This window comes from Rhineura floridana, chromosome 5 (assembly GCF_030035675.1).
Source record: "Rhineura floridana isolate rRhiFlo1 chromosome 5, rRhiFlo1.hap2, whole genome shotgun sequence".
NCBI lineage: Eukaryota > Metazoa > Chordata > Lepidosauria > Squamata > Rhineuridae > Rhineura > Rhineura floridana.
In genome coordinates, this window is record NC_084484.1 from 174392620 (window position 1) to 174410813 (window position 18194).

Genomic DNA, 18194 nt, shown 5'->3' on the forward strand with positions numbered 1-18194 from the left:
TGCTGCTTTCAAATCTTATTTTGTGTGTACTCGTATACTAGCAACCTGCCTAATTTGGTTCTATTAACATAGCATTATTGGAGTGGCATTTTGTAGGGGTGGGGACTGGCAGAAATTGTCTTTTATAAAATAATAATGTTGGTTTTGACACTACTCTGACATCCTGCATTGTACAATGCATGTAAAAGTCTTCAAGTACAACTTTATTGGAATTGGTGGTACAGTAATATGCATTGATTATTATTGTATATACTACAGAAGGCTGTGCTTGGAATATGTTTGGGAATTACAGCTAGCACCAAATGCTGCTTGTTGTTTCTTTAACAAGGTCAGATTGCAGAGTTAATTACACTTGTTTTGGTTTAGATATCTTACCACTTGTAAACACTTCTAAGAACAATTATCTTTAGCCTTCTCCCATAGGAGCTCACCTGATTAAAGCCTTAAAGAGCCCCTGCTTGGAGTTCTGTACCACAATGAAAATAGATCTGTGGGTACACAGAGCAGGCCCTTCTTTATGGCACATACTTGATAGACGTTTTCCAGGCTAAATCACTTCACAGTTAAGACATCAGTAAAAACCTCTCCTGTTTGGTATTTTGGAGTTAGGTCTGGATGGTTTTTTGTGCAAGAAGGCTTAACTTTAGTTTCATGCTGCCTCTAGAGGTGTTAGTGATGTAGGTCTTTTGCTGCACTTTATAATCTGTTTTTATGAATGTCTTGTGCTGTTTTTGTTGGCATAAGTTTAAAAGTGTTTTGAGGTGATGTCAATAAATTCCATATGATAATTATGCACTGTGTGAAGAGTAATTACTTTCTGTTGGTCCTGAATCTACCACCCATCAATTTCATTAATTTTAGTGTGATGAGGATGAATAGAAACTATTCTGCATGCTGTTCATAATTTTTATTAAACCTTTGTCTCCACTCCCTCTTCCTCTGAACAAAAAGCTTGCGTCTTCCATTGTTAACCTCATTCTGAAACCTTGGATAACTGTTTCATCTTGTGTGTGTTTCTCCAGAGTGCTTTCATCAGGGAATATTTTCTACAGCAGCTGGGCTGCTGAGGAATCCCTGAGCATCTGCCATGGAATCACTGCATATTGCAAATGATTATTGGGCGTACTCCATGGTGTACTGTTTCATGTTGGGCCTTGCAGTCTCCCTGAATCACCTGAAGGGGTCCTGGAAACCCCACAAACAGTCAGTGCCGTGATTGTACATTGCCGGAAGCCGTATACTGTGACTTGCTGTGACATAGCAGCATGCTAGTGCACATTGCTCCACTTTTTTTTTTTTTTTAGTTGGGAGCTAGAAACTGCAAGCCTTGGTTTTGTGTGATACCTGGGAGCAAGTGTGCGTGGTTGCTCTCCAAACAAACCACAATGTGAAGTCAAAATTTGTTCTTGACTTACCAGTTATGAACATTGGTTCAGACATCACTCTAAGCCAAGGCTCATGGTTTGTGGCACCCATCTTGATGAAGGGAGGATTGCAGCAGGAGCGATTCAGCAGTCTGTACTGGCGTACTGCTGCTTCAAGATAAGCCACAGTTTGTGGCTTACTGTGATGTGTGAATGCAGCCAGTAGATGAAAGAAGCTTCCCCTTGCTCACTGAATGGAACCTGTTGCTCTTTTAAATATCAATAAGAATTTCTTTGTGTTGCAGATTTAATACAGTGCACAAATGAGATGAACGTAAATATCCCACAGTTGGCGGACAGCTTGTTTGAAAGGACAATGAACAGTAGCTGGGTAGTGGTTTTCAAGTCACTCATCACAACTCAGCATCTAATGGTGTATGGAAATGAGGTAACTGATTAATGCAGATCACTCATGCATCAGGGAATTGCCTTCCTCAGTGTAACCTGGCCTTTTGCTCTGCATTGGAGATAATGAATGGTATTTTAAAAACAGCCTGAGAATATAAGGTTAGAAGAAGGCTTAATGCATATAACCTGGCAAAACCAGTGAAAATACATTTGAATATTTTGACTGCTTACACACCACAAATAAGATTGTAGGTTTGTCTGCAGCAGGGATTGGGGACTGATCGCCTTCAGGATATTTTTTGAACTCAAACTCCCATTAGCCCCAGCCAGCATGGCCAGTGATTAGGGATGATGGGAGTGATAGTCCAGCAGCATCTGGGAGGTTCCAGGTTAGCCACCCCTGATCTAAATGTATTGGAGATGTTAATCTCAAAGTGTAAACATCCTGACCTATAGTATTTTTAAAAGTTGTTGGTGTTAAAAACTTTTTTTCCCACTATAGAAAACAATAGAACAATCAGGCAGGGCCATAATAAATAGGGAAGAGTTCAGAAATAGCCAATTTGCAGTAACTTCACATGTTCTGTAATACTACCATTCATGATCTCTTCTGAGGGATAATGTGACTTCTGCCCTTCCACAATCTTCCTTAAGTTACACATCTCAAAACAGGTTTTTGTATTGGTTAACTATATATCGCCCCTTCATCCGATTCCAGGGCAGTTCACAGAAGAATTAAAAAGCCAGCCCCAATAAAATTATAACACATTTGTTAAGTTGTGCATTTCCATCATGCATGTGGTTGAACATGTCTTTGGAGAATGCTGGGGATAGTTCTTGAACAAGAAGAATTCCTTTTTATTTTGCTAGTCTGATGTTGCCCGAACTAATTTCTATCACAGAAACATCATTTTCCTGTTAAAGAGAGGGGAAGTAGGGCATTTTGCAGAACAATGGTGCCACATCAACCATGTGAAATACATCCAGGATCTTATTCTTAAAACGGTTTCTTACCTCATGCTATGCTATTACAAAAGTTTTATTTATACTGTGCAGTTCATATCTTTGGAATTGATGAGGGTGTGATCAGGGAAGGAAAAGGCAATTGTGGCTGCCCAAGGCTGAGGAATGAATGGGACTAATGTGAGTCATTTGAAGTCTGTATCATTTTACTGCTTGGTTAAATTGTTGACTGGTTAAATGTCTCTAATGCATATAATCCCATTCACTGTTCAGAGTAGGCCATAGTTGTAATGATCCAGTATCCTAGTTGAAATTGAATTCAAAGTATGTTAGAAAATGTATGTATGTTTTAACTTATTTATTTACTATATTTGTTGCTTTTTACACCAAAGTTTTTCAAAGCAACGTACATGATAAAAACAGCAATAACAAGAAACATATTAAAACACAGTAAAATAAGACCTAAAATGCTGGTATGAATTGTAAGCTAAATACCCTTTTTGGACTTAGTGGGATGTCATTCCTGTCCAAAGAGCTGTCTTTACTAGCCCATCAACTTGGGAAACTCAACTTAAAAAAGTCATTTCAGTTATCCATGGATCTATGTCAGGCCAGTATGGCAGTTGCTCTGTTTAATTTATTTAGACCGTTTGAGAGTCTTGGCTGCTATACTCTCCACATCTCTCCCCTTTGTCCTCCTTGCCCAATTCCTTAGTAGTTCATGGAACAACTTTATCTTTACCGGTCAATTGAATCTTTAAGATTTCTTATTTTTCAAGAACTTCAGGTCTTTGCATTTTCACAGTATTAACTGAGAATCCTCACCTGTGGCAAGCACTCTCACTTCATCTGCCTTCCATCCTTGTGGCTCTGCAAGCTGTGCTTGTGTGGAAAGGAGGAGCCTACCGTAGGTCTTGGCTGCTTCATTTGTATTGTGCAGACATCACCTTTCCAAACTACTGTTGAAAAGATTCTGCCATTAAATAGCTGACTCAGTTCAGACATCACACCCAAGTGTAGTTTAGGACCCAAATTGTGCTGGCTGGAACTGATGGGAGTTATGGTCCAAAACATCTGGGGGACACCAGGTTGGGAGGGCTGGCTTATAAGGTTGCTGACCTAGGTCACTCTCCTCAAGTTTGTTTATTTAACAAAATGTATATATTGCTTGAATTAAACAAAAAACCTAAGCGATTTACCAGAAAATTTAAAATTATCAATAAAACAAAAACAAGTAATTAAAGAGCACTTTTAAAACGAGACACACACTGAGCTATATATAAATTTAATAAATAATAATATACAATTCCAGTTAAATAACCCAAAGTCATTTTATTCCTTCTAGCGTTTTATCCAGTATCTGGCTTCCAGGAACACATTGTTTAACTTGAGCAATTTCTTGGACAAAAGTGGATTGCAAGGTAAGTTATTTGGTTTGTTTCAAGCAAGTCATAACATCCTTGAAGACGTCTTTATAGCAACATCATTGCTTCAGAATTAAATTAACATTCCAAAAGTGTAATCTTTCAGCCGGAAAGCTCTCCAAGTGCTTAAAGGATATTTGAACTTCTCTTTATTCTACAATAGGGCAGATTTCAGTGGTGAAAGTCCACCATCTCCCCCCAGAATGTAACCATTAATATTAATAAAGAGAGACTGTAGACATTATCTTTTGTATACATTCAAGCAAACTAAGTTGGTTCATGAAATTGTTTCTAAAATTTGGGGTAGATGGATGGGATATGCAGGTTTTAATTTGGTCGAGGGAAATGTGGTAGAGAAGGAAACTCAGTCTGTGTCTGAAATTCCTGTTCTATGGAAGTCCATGCTCTTTTAATTGTCTTGATGGGTTATCACAATAATTCAGATACTTCATTTGGCCACAGTATCCAAATGATGATCCTGTGAATCTAACAATGTACCCTTTTAATGCTTACTCTTAAGTTTTCATACAAAACAGGGAGCTAATTTGTCTTGCCTTTCCCTTCCTTAGGGTATGATATGTCCACATTTATCAGGCGATATAGCAGGTATCTGAATGAAAAAGCCGTTTCTTACAGACAAGTAGCCTTTGACTTCACAAAAGTAAAAAGAGGGTAAGGATTACACTGGATGGAATAAATTTATTTTAAGATATGGCTTGCTGTTTATAGCTTCTGTTCGAATTGCTTAGTATGTTTTCTTAAATATAAAAGTACAACTTTAAACAAATCATTAGCCAGCAGAAGGTTAGTCATTACCAATGCACTCAAAGGTCTGTTTTTACACCACTGTGCTTTGTGTTCAGCTACGTAATGATTTGGTTCCTACTGGGTGGTTCTTTTTAAAATAGTGTGCATGTGTGTTTCCTTTTGGGAAGGAAAAACCTTGCAGGTCAGAGGGTTGATGTAGTGCTGATGTAAATAGCAGCAATGTTCACACTAGAATTCCTGGGCTTCCACAAACAAATTTTATCACAGCAGTCATGTTAAAATTCTGGACTTGAATTTGTATGCTCAGTATTTTTTAAAAAGCTGGCAGCAAGGGTTTTTAAGTTAATGAAGAGCAGTCCTTGAAAAGATTTTGGTATATAAAATTCTTAAAACTAAAATATGTGTGCTTGAAATAGTCTTAACATTATGGGGTGTGTATGAGAGAGTTTTGAAATAATGGTGTTTTGTCAAGTAGCCTGGAAGAAGAGAGACAATCCTGAAGGCTCTTCACCAGTACCATTCTTTAAAATATCTGCATTTTCGTAAGAATACAGTTCTTCTCCGCCCCTCCTTGTGCACTGTTACCAGATTATCTTGTGTCTCTGCCAGTCTTGCATCTGAATTACTTAGGACTAAAGTCAACAGTGTGATTAGTTCTGCATGCCCAAGGAAGCTTTAAAAACTTGTGTTATTCGAACAGAAGTCCTCTGTGGTACAGAACAAATCTCTTTTGAAACTCTGGAAAGTTTGAAAAGCAGTGTGAGATGCGAACATTAGAGCCTTGCTGGGTCAGATCAAATGTTCATCATCCTGCTTCAACAGTGACCAGCTAGTTTTTTCTAGGGACAAGCATTACTGTCTCCCACAGTTGCTCCAAGTAGCTGATACTCAGTTGGATGCAGCCTTGAAGGATCCGCATAGGTGGCATAACTAACAGCCATTGACAAAGGTGTAGGGCTTGCCACAGAAGGTGCGCTCCAACACTTTGGGACATGCCTAAAGTAGCTTTTCTGATTCCAACCTTGGTGTGTTGTGCGTAGCTGAAAACCACCTTTCCGCGTTACCTAAAGGCAATGTCTCCTTAACTTATTTTTGTACTTTGACCAGTGTTGGTCTGAAGACATAACCTTGTACTACATCGGTAGGGAGAAAATGGCAACGATATCTATACTAAAATACAGATGAGGATAGAGTGGCTGGCTAGGAACTATTTGGAAGTAAGTAAAAAAAAAACTTCTATGGTTGAATCAAGAATGCAGTACTACCTGATATAAAGAAATTTAGCTGAAGGAATGCTGTTGAGTGAGCTAGAAGCGCTTTTCATTACAAAACAGTTTACAAAAAGACTTGTGGGCCTCCTCTGGTATAAAGGAAGAAAATGCTAATGATGAGAGATTACTGCTGTGTATCTTCTTAGATGGAATTGTCTTGATGACTTGCTTTAGATACTTTGGGTTGAATCCATCAAAGTCATTGCTGGAGCAGAGTGGACCCCCCCCCCCAAATCTGTTCCAGAGGATTGGTGGACAACAAAACCTCCTCTCCCAAAGTGGCTCCGGAGGATTGGAGGAGCTCCCGGAGTAGACTGGAGGGGGAGGAGAGAGAGACGGGAAGTTCTGTTACATAAGCAGAACCACTCAACGCAGTGACACAGCTGGTCACAACCTTATACATCTTGTGCTAAAAAATTCATAGGACAGGATTCTTGGAAGCAGCACAAACAATAAAATGTGAAAAATGGAAAGATCAGTAGGGTTTTGCTTTACTGTTTACTTTTTTTAATTGAGTCCTAAATATTTAATGGGCATGTCACGCTGACTGAGACACTTAGGAACTTAGATAAACAATGAGATAGTCTCAAGTTAGTGCTACTTCTGATGGTGTTGATCTTCTGAGTTGCTATTGTAAGAAGTAGTTTAACTGCCAAAGGTGGTTCTACAAGCATAGTCTCCCAAGTGAAGAACTGCAGAAAGATAGCTTGGTCAATTAATAACTTGCTTGATGTGCTTGAAGGCTTCTCCACAGTTTCCAAGGCCAAAATACTTTGCTTTTTGTTGTTGCTGTCCTTTTGTGTGCTTGAAAAAAGACTGGGATACATTGGAGTTATTAGCTGACACGTTAATTTTAAGATTGTTGTGTTCATTTGTGTTGGGTTTTTGTCATCTACCTTGAGTCCTCTGCAAAGAAGAGTGTAAAAATAGAACTAACTGGGCATGATCCATTCCCCTGGTGTCCACAATGGAGTGTTTCTATCGAGCCTTATTCCCTCTCCCTCCTCCTGCAGTGTGGTGGGCTGTGAAAGGTAACGGGAGGACTGTCTGTGCCTCCCTGTACCACAGCTGGTGTCTACTTGTACACTGTATTTTCCACAAACAGATTTGTGCTCAACGTGGTTCACATAAAACAGTCTAGAATCATGGTCTACAAGACCAACCCCCTGCTCAGTGCAAGAATCCAAGTTAAAGCATACCCATCTGGATAAAATAGTACAATAATATGTAAACAAAAATATGATCACTACAGTGTGTGCGTGCGTTTGTGTGTGATATATAACTTCCAACAGATGCTATTGGAGGTCGCTGATTCATAGGGTTGCCATAAGTCAAAATCGACTTGAAGGCACATAACAACAATAACTTCACATCCAAAAGTAGCCCCAAAGCATGATGGCATTTGTGCTTAGCAGCCGTCTCTCAAAATCTTTTATGCCTAGATTCATTTTTTTTTTTTTCAATAATTTTTATTCAGATTTTCATAAAACATACAAGACAAAATCATAAAACATTCAAAGACAAAAAACAAAATCAAAAATAGTTAAACAAAAAGAAAAAAAAAAAAAAACAAAAATAAAAAATAAAGAGTAAAATATTGACTTCCCATTTGTCAAAGATCAAATCAGTTATAAGTCTATAATATATAACAATCCTGTCTCTTAAGTCATATTATAAAATCACTTTCCTCCAGTAGTTATCTTACTTAATCATCAAATCTCATAAACATTACTTTATTCTTTCCACAAAAAGTCAAAGAGAGGTTTCAATTCTTTAAGAAATATATCTATCAATTTTTTTTCCAGATAAGCATATCGATTAATCCATCTCATTACTAATTATGATAATCTTATTGTCATAACCATAGTCAAAATAAACATTTCAATTAATCCATCACATCAGAATCTGTTAGGTTCAATAATTTCAGTAGCCATTGTTCTATTATCTCTATTAGTTCCATTTTCCATCTTCCATCTTCAGTAGTCTTGTTAAGTCCAGTAATTTCAATATCCAATCTTCCATTATCAGTATTCCATAATAATCTTGCTGTCAAAGCCATAGTCATATAGTAAGAGTCTGATGGGGATTACCTCTATCCCAAATATTTTCTTGCCATCCATTCTGAATAAGTTGCTGAAATACTGCTGTAAAATCATATCTCTGTTCTTTTTTTCAAAATACACTGGGTCATCTCTTAAAAGTTTTTCCATTGTCACATGGCTGCAGTTAATTCCATAGATTTTCTCTATATTGGGCTCCATCACATCATTCCAGTCCAGAAGATTATCCATGCCATTGATAACTTTATCTCTAGAATCTTCATTCATTTCTTCAGAGATAACATTGAGTTCCAAACAATAGATTTTATTTCTAAAGTCCATAGACTCCAAATCTTGTTCCTGTTCCACGTTGGTTCCAATCTCCGGGATCTCCTCTCTCACAGGGACCCCTATTCCAGTCTCCAGGGTCACCTCTCTCACAGGGACCCCTGTTCCAATCTCCGGGGTCTCCTCTCTCACAGGGACCCCTTCCAGGGTCACCTCTCTCACAGGGACCCTTATATCTTTAATCTCCTGCTTCATTTTACTCAATTCAATTTTCATTATCTCAATCTCATCCATTATTTTCTGAAACATAGTTATTTCCAGATTTTCAGCCACTTTCTTAATTGCCATTTTAAAAGAAAAATATAGAAAAACCACTTCTTATTTCAGCAACAATTGGGTTAATACTCCAAACTTGGTGACATCACAGTATAAACAGAGCAGACAGCCTTATCTCTCCAATAGTTAAGTAAACAAAATGCAGTTCCCAGGATCGAAACAATTAATGGCAATCGTCAAGAAACAGATTCGTCAAAATAAAATAGACCAAAAAGAGAGTAGTCTCAAAACAGTATAATATTTTTCAAAATAAAAATCTGGAATAGAAATCCCTCTTCTGTGTATATCTTTAGAATGCAAATCCAGGACAGCTTTTTGCAACAAAAACAGAGATAAGCTATTAATTAGTGCGTAGCAGAGAGAAGTTACGGCTCCCCAGTGAGATGTCAAAAACCGATCAATCTGGCAAATCTCTTTTAAACAGCAACAATTTAAGTCAAGTAAAAGAAAAATATAGAAAGAAGGGTGCTTGCCTGTTAGTGCGTTCTCTCTTAGAAGATAAGATGAACGTTCGCTTTTCCAGATAGAGCTTGCTGTTGAAAATCCGTCCCACCTTCGTCGGCTGGACCTCGTCCCATAAATTAATGAGATCTGGTCGTCCCAACAAAAATAGGCTTTGAGGTTAATCTCTTCGTTTCTCCCTACCCGGGAGAAGTTTAATCAGTCAAAAAAAAAGAAAAAACTGACTGATATATCTGAATAAGCTTCTTTTGAGGCAGGAGCCCGTCTCAAAAGCAGGCACAGGCTAAGTCACCCTTCCCGGAAGTCTTTTATGCCTAGATTCAAAAGGCCAGAAATCCTCCTATGTTCTTCTGGCAGCACCTCCTCCTGCATTGAAGGCTCCTAGGGCTGGAGGCTGGGGCAAGGCATTCTGTCTTTGCCATTACATTCAGGCACCTTACTTGGCCTGGGCACAGAGCAAGGGTTCAGCATAGGCCTCCTATTATTGCTAGTGGTCTTGTATATTGCTTTGGTATGTGCACACAGGTAGAGGGAGAAAAGCAGAGCTCTGTAGATCCTTATAGCAACCATCTCCATAGAGTACTGGCCATTAGCCATGGTAGCTATGCTCTGTCTCCGTAGTCAGAGGTGTTATGCTTCCAAATGCCAGCTGCTGAAAACTGCAGGAGGGAAGAGTGGTCTTGCACTCAAGTCCTGCTTGTGGGCTTCCCATGGCAACTGGTTAACCACTGTAAGAACAGGTGCTGGACTAGATGGGCCATTGGCCTGATCCAGCAGGCTCTTCTTATGCTCTTAGTAAGTACATCATGCAAAATATGTTAGTTTTGCTAATGTGCTTGTCATTTTCCCTTTCTCTTAGGGCTGACGGAGTCATGAGGACCATGAATACAGAGAAACTCCTAAAAACTGTACCAATAATACAAAATCAGATGGATGCGCTTCTTGATTTCAATGTAAGTTTTTAAATTGTTACATGGATAAAGGCTAGGCTACCTATTCAAGGTAGCCTTATAAACATCCTGTTTATACTTGTGCCCTTGCTGGGTAAAGGTAGTAAAAAGATGTTCCAACTTATTTGCCTATGAGGGGAAAATGTTTGGTTCCAATCCGTATTGGTGATGGGAGTGGTAATATTTGTAAGCATGCATGTGTGTTGTCAGTTGAATGTATTTCTGGCATGCTTGAGGCCCACTATTAGACTATGGAAGATTGTCTCTCTCGTATGGGCAGTAGCTCAAGATGAGCTAAAGGCTTAATTCAGAAATTTCATTCAACCATGGTTTGCTCTACCATTGTTTAGAACCTAAATAATATTTTCAGCTTCTAACTGTGCAAACCATGGCTTTGATTTTTTTTTAAAGTAAAGATGAAATAAGACCAGAAAAATGTCAAAGAAGATGATCCAGTGTGGTATAATGGTTGGAATGTTGGACCTGGGACCAGGGTTCAAATCTTCACTCAGTCTTGAAGGTTGCTGGGTGACCTGGGGCCAGTCACAGTCTCTGTCTAACCTACTTCATAGAGTTGTTAGGATAAAATGGGGAGGGAGGAGGATTGTGTACATCATCTTGAGCTCTTTGAAGGAAAAGTGGGGTATAAATGTAATAATAAATAAACATAGACTACAAAATTAGGAATTGCGAGTCATAGCTGTACAAAACAATTCACTCCCCAAAAGTGTCCCTAAAGAAGATCCTATGGAAGATGATAGATTTGGCCTTAGGTTTTGGCAAGAAACCAAACATTTGATTGTTATTTCTGGTCTATCAACTGTAATAAATTGATTGATTGAAAGTTTGACTGGTCTTGGTACCCAAACCAAAACTTGAGGCTGCCAAGATCCTGCCTCTCCCTTTAGCCAAATCCTAGATGTGTCTATTTGAAAATAAATTCCCACTGAGTTCAGTGGGACTTACTCCCATGTATGTGCACACAGGATTGCCCTTAGGAAAAGCTAGAAATGAGACCGGGCAGGATCCTCTCAGTTGCACTGGGCATCAAACAGCCTTAGAAGCCCAGAGTAGCTTTTGAACCCCTCAGTCTGCAGTCACCCAAATAGCCATATCCATCTTTACCTCCCAACACAGAAAGAAAGGCTGGGTTAAGTTGGTACTAGGCAGCAGAGATGCTCCAAGAGCCTCTGTCATGGAGTGCCAAAATAATACACCCAAACCTTCCTTTCCAGCTTGACAAGTGCACTAGAAACCTTCCCAGTAGTTGTGTTGTGCCTTCAAAAGCTCACCATCACTGTGAGGGACAAGCCTTGCCCCTTCCACAACTCCACATTGGAGAGGAAGAGGGGATTCCTCTCATTACATTCACCAGAGGTTGATGGAACGCAACAGAGTGAGGGTAGGAAATGTAACTATGGAACACTAGACATAAGCTAGCATATTTTGTACAAAATTTGACTTTTTCATAAACTGCATATAGTGATAGCTGGCCTGATATAAAGTGAGTGCTCCTTGCATCACAGGAACACAAATTACACTATTAACTTTTCCCAACACCTGTATGGTAGTTGGATGTCACTGGCACACCCCTCTTGGCACTTGGAAAGCAGCATGTGGTGTCTTGTTTTTTTAAAGCCATGTGTAACTGCTGCAGAGTTCCCAAAGTCAAAGAGATCTTTGTTTCATCAGACTGTGATGTCACAAATTTATAGTGCATAGCGTCAAAAGGCAAGAGGGGTCTTTGCCCTGTATACTGAAAACAGAAGATAGCTGTGAATGTTTTCCCAGTTCAACTAACTTTCTTTCTCATTGCTGGCAGGTCAACAGCAACGAACTTACAAATGGGGTAATTAATGCTGCCTTCATGCTTCTCTTCAAAGATGCCATTAGACTCTTTGCAGCATATAATGAAGGGATTATTAACCTGTTGGGTAAATATTATTTCTCTTACCACTCTTCTTGTACTCAGTAGGCAAGACAGTGATTTTAGTTTTGACTTCCTGAAATATAATTTTAAACTGCTTTAAGGGCTGCTTCTCTTTATATGTAAATAGAAATATGTAGTTACCTAAATACAAGCTAGTCCAGAATACTTTTGGCATGAAAAATGACTGAATTGAACTATAATTCTTTTGTCCAACTGCCACACAACCAGTCTGCAAAGCTGACAATTTTCTTCTTGCATCTTAGAGAAGGGGACAATTTTGTTAAGTAATTTAACCGTTGGCACTGTCACCTTAGGGTGGCTGTCATGAATGGAAGTTTGTGGGTTTGAGTACCTCTAAATCTGATTATAGATACCTTCATACCTCCACAGGAGAGTGGAGTAGGCCAAGCATTCCTTTGTTCTTTTGAATAGGGCTTGTCCCATGCACAACTTGAAGAGGAAAAGCTGGAGTTAATATTGGAAGGAAAGCATGTGGTGTCCATATATGCATTTGTACAAATGAATGCTGAATCAGAAACTTTGTTGGTGCTTCTGCCTCTCTTTAGTAGCATCCAGAGAGGCAGAAATACAGCAGTTGAAGCATTTTGTTTTTGGAGGTAAAAGTGTTTCCTCTGCAATATTTCTGCCTATCAGGCTGCTGTTGAACACAACTTGAGCAGACAACAGGTGCTACAGTGGGAAAGAGCTTAATGCCATTCTTTGTGGGCTTCTCAAAGGCATCTATCTAGCTGCCACTGGAAATAGGATAAGAACATAAGAAGAGAGCTGCTGGATCAGGCCAGTGGCCCATCTAGCCCAGCATCCTTTTCTCACAGTGGCTAACCGGATGCCTATGTGAAACTGGCAATCAGAATCTTAGTGCAACAGTACTCTCCCCTTTTCCTTGCAGTGGAGTTGTGGAGCTAGATGAACCTTTGGCCTGATCCAGCAGGAATGCTCTTAGATTCTTCATGTAATTTCTACAACAAGACTAGTGCTGGGTACAGTATGGCCTAGCTACTGTTGTGTCATTCACATCAGTGTTGCACAAATGTTTAGCAGGTAGGTATGTACCAGGTTGCCGAAAGAGGAATAGAAGCTGTGCCAGTAAAAAAGTGGAAACCCTGCTTACTAGTGCTGGGTAGGCCATTGTGGTTCTTATGGATTGCCCATAGCGTGAATGGTTCCTGTAAAATAAAGCAGGTATTTGTGGTGTTAAGTGCAGCAAAGCATGTGTTGCTGCCTAGCTTACCAAATTTGCTCAGTCACAACATACTGTATCTTTGAAATTGTGTGTTGGGTTGTCTTTTTATGAGGACAGTGTTCCTAGTTCTGCCTGTTTCTCTACACCATGTTGGAAATTGATAACATCTATCTGAAATCATAATAAAGGTAAAGGTGTCCCCGCACTTGTAGTGCGAGTCGTTTCCGACTCTTAGGGTGACGACTTATGACATTAACTAGGCAGACCATATATATGGGGTGGGATTGCCAGTTCCATCCCCAGCCTTTCTTTACCCCCCAGCATATGCCGGGTACTCATTTTACCGACCACGGATGGATGAAAGGCTGAGTGGACCTCAACCCCTTTTACCGGAGATTCGACTTCCTCCTTTCGTTGGAATCGAACTCCGGCCGTGAGCAGAGCTTCGGCTGCATTACCGCCGCTTACCACTCTGTGCCACGGAGGATCTTGTGCCACGGAGGATCCAATAATACATTATAACAAATGCTGACAGTCCCCTGCCAATAGGGTGAAAGTAAAAGTAAATAAATCCCAAATTGTGTGGATCTAAATAAGTAAATCCAAAATCTGAGGGAGACTATTTGTGAACATTGAAAATGATATTCAGTGATTTAATTCCACAATATTGACAATTTTAGATTTGCACAAGATTAATACCATTCCCTTCTGGCTATTGACACCCCTTATTTGTTGTATTCACTGTAAAACCGGTCTCTGGACTGAAGGATTCTCCTTGTGATGACTTGTTAGTTTCTGGTCTCCTGCCTGTACCAGAGGAAATTGGCACCTTTAAAAAATCAGGCTTGAATAAGAGGGGTTGATTTTTATTACCAATTCTTGTGTGTATATAAAGATAGCTTCAGTACCATTTCTAGAGTGACTTAAATGCAACCTTTGCTAATGCAGGGTTTCACTTTGTTTAACTATAACTACAGACATTTTTAGGGTTCTAACTCTGACTTTTGTCTGGGAACTCAAGGCTTCCCACTATTTCTTATTCTGGAACTATTGTTCCTGTGCCAATCTCTAGATATGTACACAGCCAACATTGAAACCTCTTGCGCCTCAGTGCATGAGAGAGTGAAGAGGAACTTGCAAAAGTTTATTCATTTGCTCCTTGGCAAACATCTCTGGTCTTCGTAACTGGTTTAGTTGTTGGACTGGTTGAGATATAATGGTGAACCACAGTTGATCTTTCCAATAACAAAATTAGCCCAGGTTTGCACAATCCCCAAACCCCCTAAAGCTTAAACTTAAACCACAGTTTTATAAAGCTGGCTTGTTTTTGCTATCCCTAGTTAAGATTAATGACAGTTCAGGGTCTGGGTGATAACAGAAGTTTCCAATCTCCTTGTGGCTGCACCAGAGGAGGGGGAATGTGCAAATCCAGGATGAGGCTAGGCTCATTCTTGTAATGCTAAACTATGGTTTAGTATTTTGTCTAAATAAAGTTTGTTATGCTGTAAACATAAATACCTTGAATCCTCACCTTTTTAAATTCTTTATTTTGTAGAAAAATACTTTGACATGAAAAAGAATCAGTGCAAAGAAGGCCTTGACATATATAAGAAGTTTCTCACTAGAATGACAAGAATTTCTGAGTTTCTCAAAGTTGCAGAGGTAAAAAACTTCTGGTCTACTGAACTCTGTCATTGTTCATAATGACTGAATGCTCTTAATGACAGTTTTATGGAGAATAAAAATTAAAATGGTGATCGTTCTCTTTGAATTAGACGGCTTAAAGAGTGCTAAGAACCCATTCACACTGGGGGTGGGGGAGTGGAGAGAATCGTGGTGCAGAGACAGGTTATATGAATGGTTCACTCAAAGCAACTGAGGAGATCATAGAATAGAAAATATTTTGTGTGAGTGATTCTCAAACCTCTTTCAAATCAGCCTTGTGTTGGTGTTCACCTGAGTACATAGTGCTGAGAGACTGCAATCCTGTGCAAGTCCAGTGCTTGCAGATCTTTCTTAAATAACTAGAACTTAATATTCCTCACGTAGAAATATGCTCATGGCGGATTGGTTTTCTGTGGGGTGTTGCTCCATCATACTTTAAACCACAGCCCTCTTTAACAGAGTCTTGTTCACCACTATTATTGATTGATTGATTGATTGACTGCACTTGTATACCGCCCCATAGCCGAAGCTCTCTGGGCGGTTTACAGCAACCAACAACATTAAAACAAATATATAATTTAAAACACATACTTTAAAAACAATTTAAAACATAAATTTAAAATTTAAACAATATCAAAACAATTTAAAACAAATGCATTATCCTATTTTTAAACTTGAGTAACAGTGCATGTTGAACGCTCTAGTGGTGGTAAGGGTAGGAGAGGGTCTGTATCTAGGGTAGTGAGCCCACAGGCCACATCATGCCCACTGTGCTGCCTGAAATGACCCACCAGCCCATAGCAAATTGGGTGGTACCTCTCCTCCCTCTTGTGCTCCGCCACTGCTAGGGTGTCAAAACACTTGGGGAAGCAGGAGGGGAGCGCACTGACCAGTTAGCAGTGGCGCTGCACAAAAAGGAAGAAGGGTCTTTGCAAGGTAACCAGGGGACTGGGGTGTCATCTTTCACATTGCAGTACTGGCAGGACGGATGTCCCATTGCAATGGGGAGGAAATTCCCCCCTCCATTCTCTCTGCTGGTTGGCACAGAGCAGCGGAGGAGGAGACTGTGTCTTTGTGTGTGTGTGTGTGTGTGTGTGCACCTGTCTCTCTGCATGTGAGTGTACACAAACTTTGGCCACGCCCACTTTCATTTTGGCTTCATCCGCTGTTAGCATACAGCCCTCAAGCCATTCAGAAGCTTAATCATTACTGATCTGCATCTCTGTTCTGGTCTCCAGCTCTCCCCTCTCCTTTCCCCCAAATCCCTAAAACCATTTGCTGGCGAGGGTTTTGCACGCGTGTTTCCTTACACCTGTTGGGACAGGGAGTTGTGCATGGAGCTCTCTCCCCTTCGTCGTGATGACTGCAGATGGAGCAGAGCTCAGATTTGCTCTGCTACTGAACTGATTTAATGGAGAGGGGGAAGATACGGCTAAAATGGCTTTTCAGCTTGCTTTTTCTGGGACCTTCCCAAGCTGCCTCAGTGGCAGAAGAAGCAGTCTCACTCCGTTCCTGCAGTCAGGAGATTGTGGATGGAGAATACTTCCTTGAGTCCAGTCACACACACACACACACACACACCATGCACACAGTCAACTCATTGCATTGGGGAAGGAAGGATGGTAAAGAAGCAAGTCCTCTGCCCTGCTCCTTGCTTCCTACTACAGTTATTTTTAGGTTGCTACTTAAGACATAGATGCTGTCTTGATGGCAGTAACCAAGGAGTGTGTGCAAGGATTTGGCCATGGTTATAGTTCCAAGTATTATTATTTATTTATTTATTTAATTAGTTAAATTTTTATACCGCCCATAGCCTGGGCTCTCAGGGCGGTGTACAACAGAGAAAGCATTTCATATACAATTTAAAATCTAGTCATCGTAATCAACAATATAGATATACATCAGTAAAAAAGTTAAAAACATAATTAAACCCATAAAGAAATGCAAGTTAATAGATAATTACAAAAAAGTGTGGCATACAAACTGAGTTTTATTTTTTAAAATACCAATACTAAAAATACTAAAGTAGACAAACAGCGTTCAGGTATTCAACAGGAAACTTGGTTTATAGAACTAACTTTATGTCAGCAACGGCATGTACAGTCTTCTTGGCAAGAAACCATTACTACTTACTGTAATCAGGATTGATTTTGATCACTTTTATTCTTCAGAAGTAAGGCATTCTGACTCCTCATAGCAGTTGACCCCAAAAGCGAAGGGAGAGTTGGCAACTGCAGAGTTGGCAAAATTGTTAAAAATGAGGTTGGCTGCAATGGGCTTTACAGATAGATACTGTTGGCACATTAAAATAAGTTTCAACGTTTTTTACAATTTTTTCTTGAGTTGTATGAGCCTTCAGGTGTGTTAAACGCCCTTTCCCTTCATGATGTTACTGTCAGTGTATTTTCTTCATCCTGTCTTCATTTTTATTTATTTATTTATTATTTGGTTTATATCCCGCCCTTCCTCCCGGCAGGAGCCCAAACATGGTTAAAGCCTATGTCTTACTAAATCTATTTGTTGTTACAGCAAGTGGGAATAGACAGAGGAGACATACCAGATCTTTCTCAGGTAAATAATTTTAAGCACTTGTCATGCATGTCTGTTTAATTGGTTGTAACCATATTCTTAAATTAGAGGATTTTTTAAAAATGGGGCTTGAATCTGCTGTTCTTCCTATGCTTAGATTTCAGCAAAAACTATTTCTCAGTTGCTTTGTTCCAAAGCTAATGATCCTAGGTAAAGGATTACACCTTAAAGCTGTAAATTGCTGAATTTTAAATCACTTTAAATTATGTGATAGAGGTGTGTCTGTCTATATAAGCATTTGCATCCATTTCATTTTTTTTTAGCAAGCTAACAGAACTTGGTAGAGAACTGCAAAATCTAAACTCAGGTTGGCAAAGATTAACAGCGCATTAACATGTTTATGTGGCTTAAAGTAGTAGCTGCTTTCAAATTATATCCCTTGGAACATAAGAGTGCGTGCTTGTTCATGAATGTGCCATTTTTCTTTGTGACTTTCTTTTGTATTTATCCTCAGTTCATGGATGGTTTTTAAATTAGCAGTCTTGTATAATGAAACAGCAGTAGAGCCCTGTGTACCACAACACATTTTAATA

At 39.5% G+C, this 18194-nt stretch overlaps 1 protein-coding gene across 6 annotated transcripts in view; it reads left to right on the plus strand.

Moving 5' to 3' along the window:
* Positions 1-18194, plus strand: part of PICALM (phosphatidylinositol binding clathrin assembly protein) — a 105090-nt gene that overhangs the window by 45104 nt on the left and 41792 nt on the right. For all 6 annotated transcript variants that reach the window (XM_061628901.1, XM_061628902.1, XM_061628903.1 and 3 more), the window contains exons 2-8: positions 1670-1812; positions 4081-4156; positions 4729-4831; positions 10183-10276; positions 12096-12207; positions 14963-15069; positions 17602-17643. In XM_061628901.1, coding sequence (XP_061484885.1) covers positions 1670-1812; positions 4081-4156; positions 4729-4831; positions 10183-10276; positions 12096-12207; positions 14963-15069; positions 17602-17643 — 677 coding nt within the window. The remainder of the gene's footprint in view (positions 1-1669; positions 1813-4080; positions 4157-4728; positions 4832-10182; positions 10277-12095; positions 12208-14962; positions 15070-17601; positions 17644-18194) is intronic.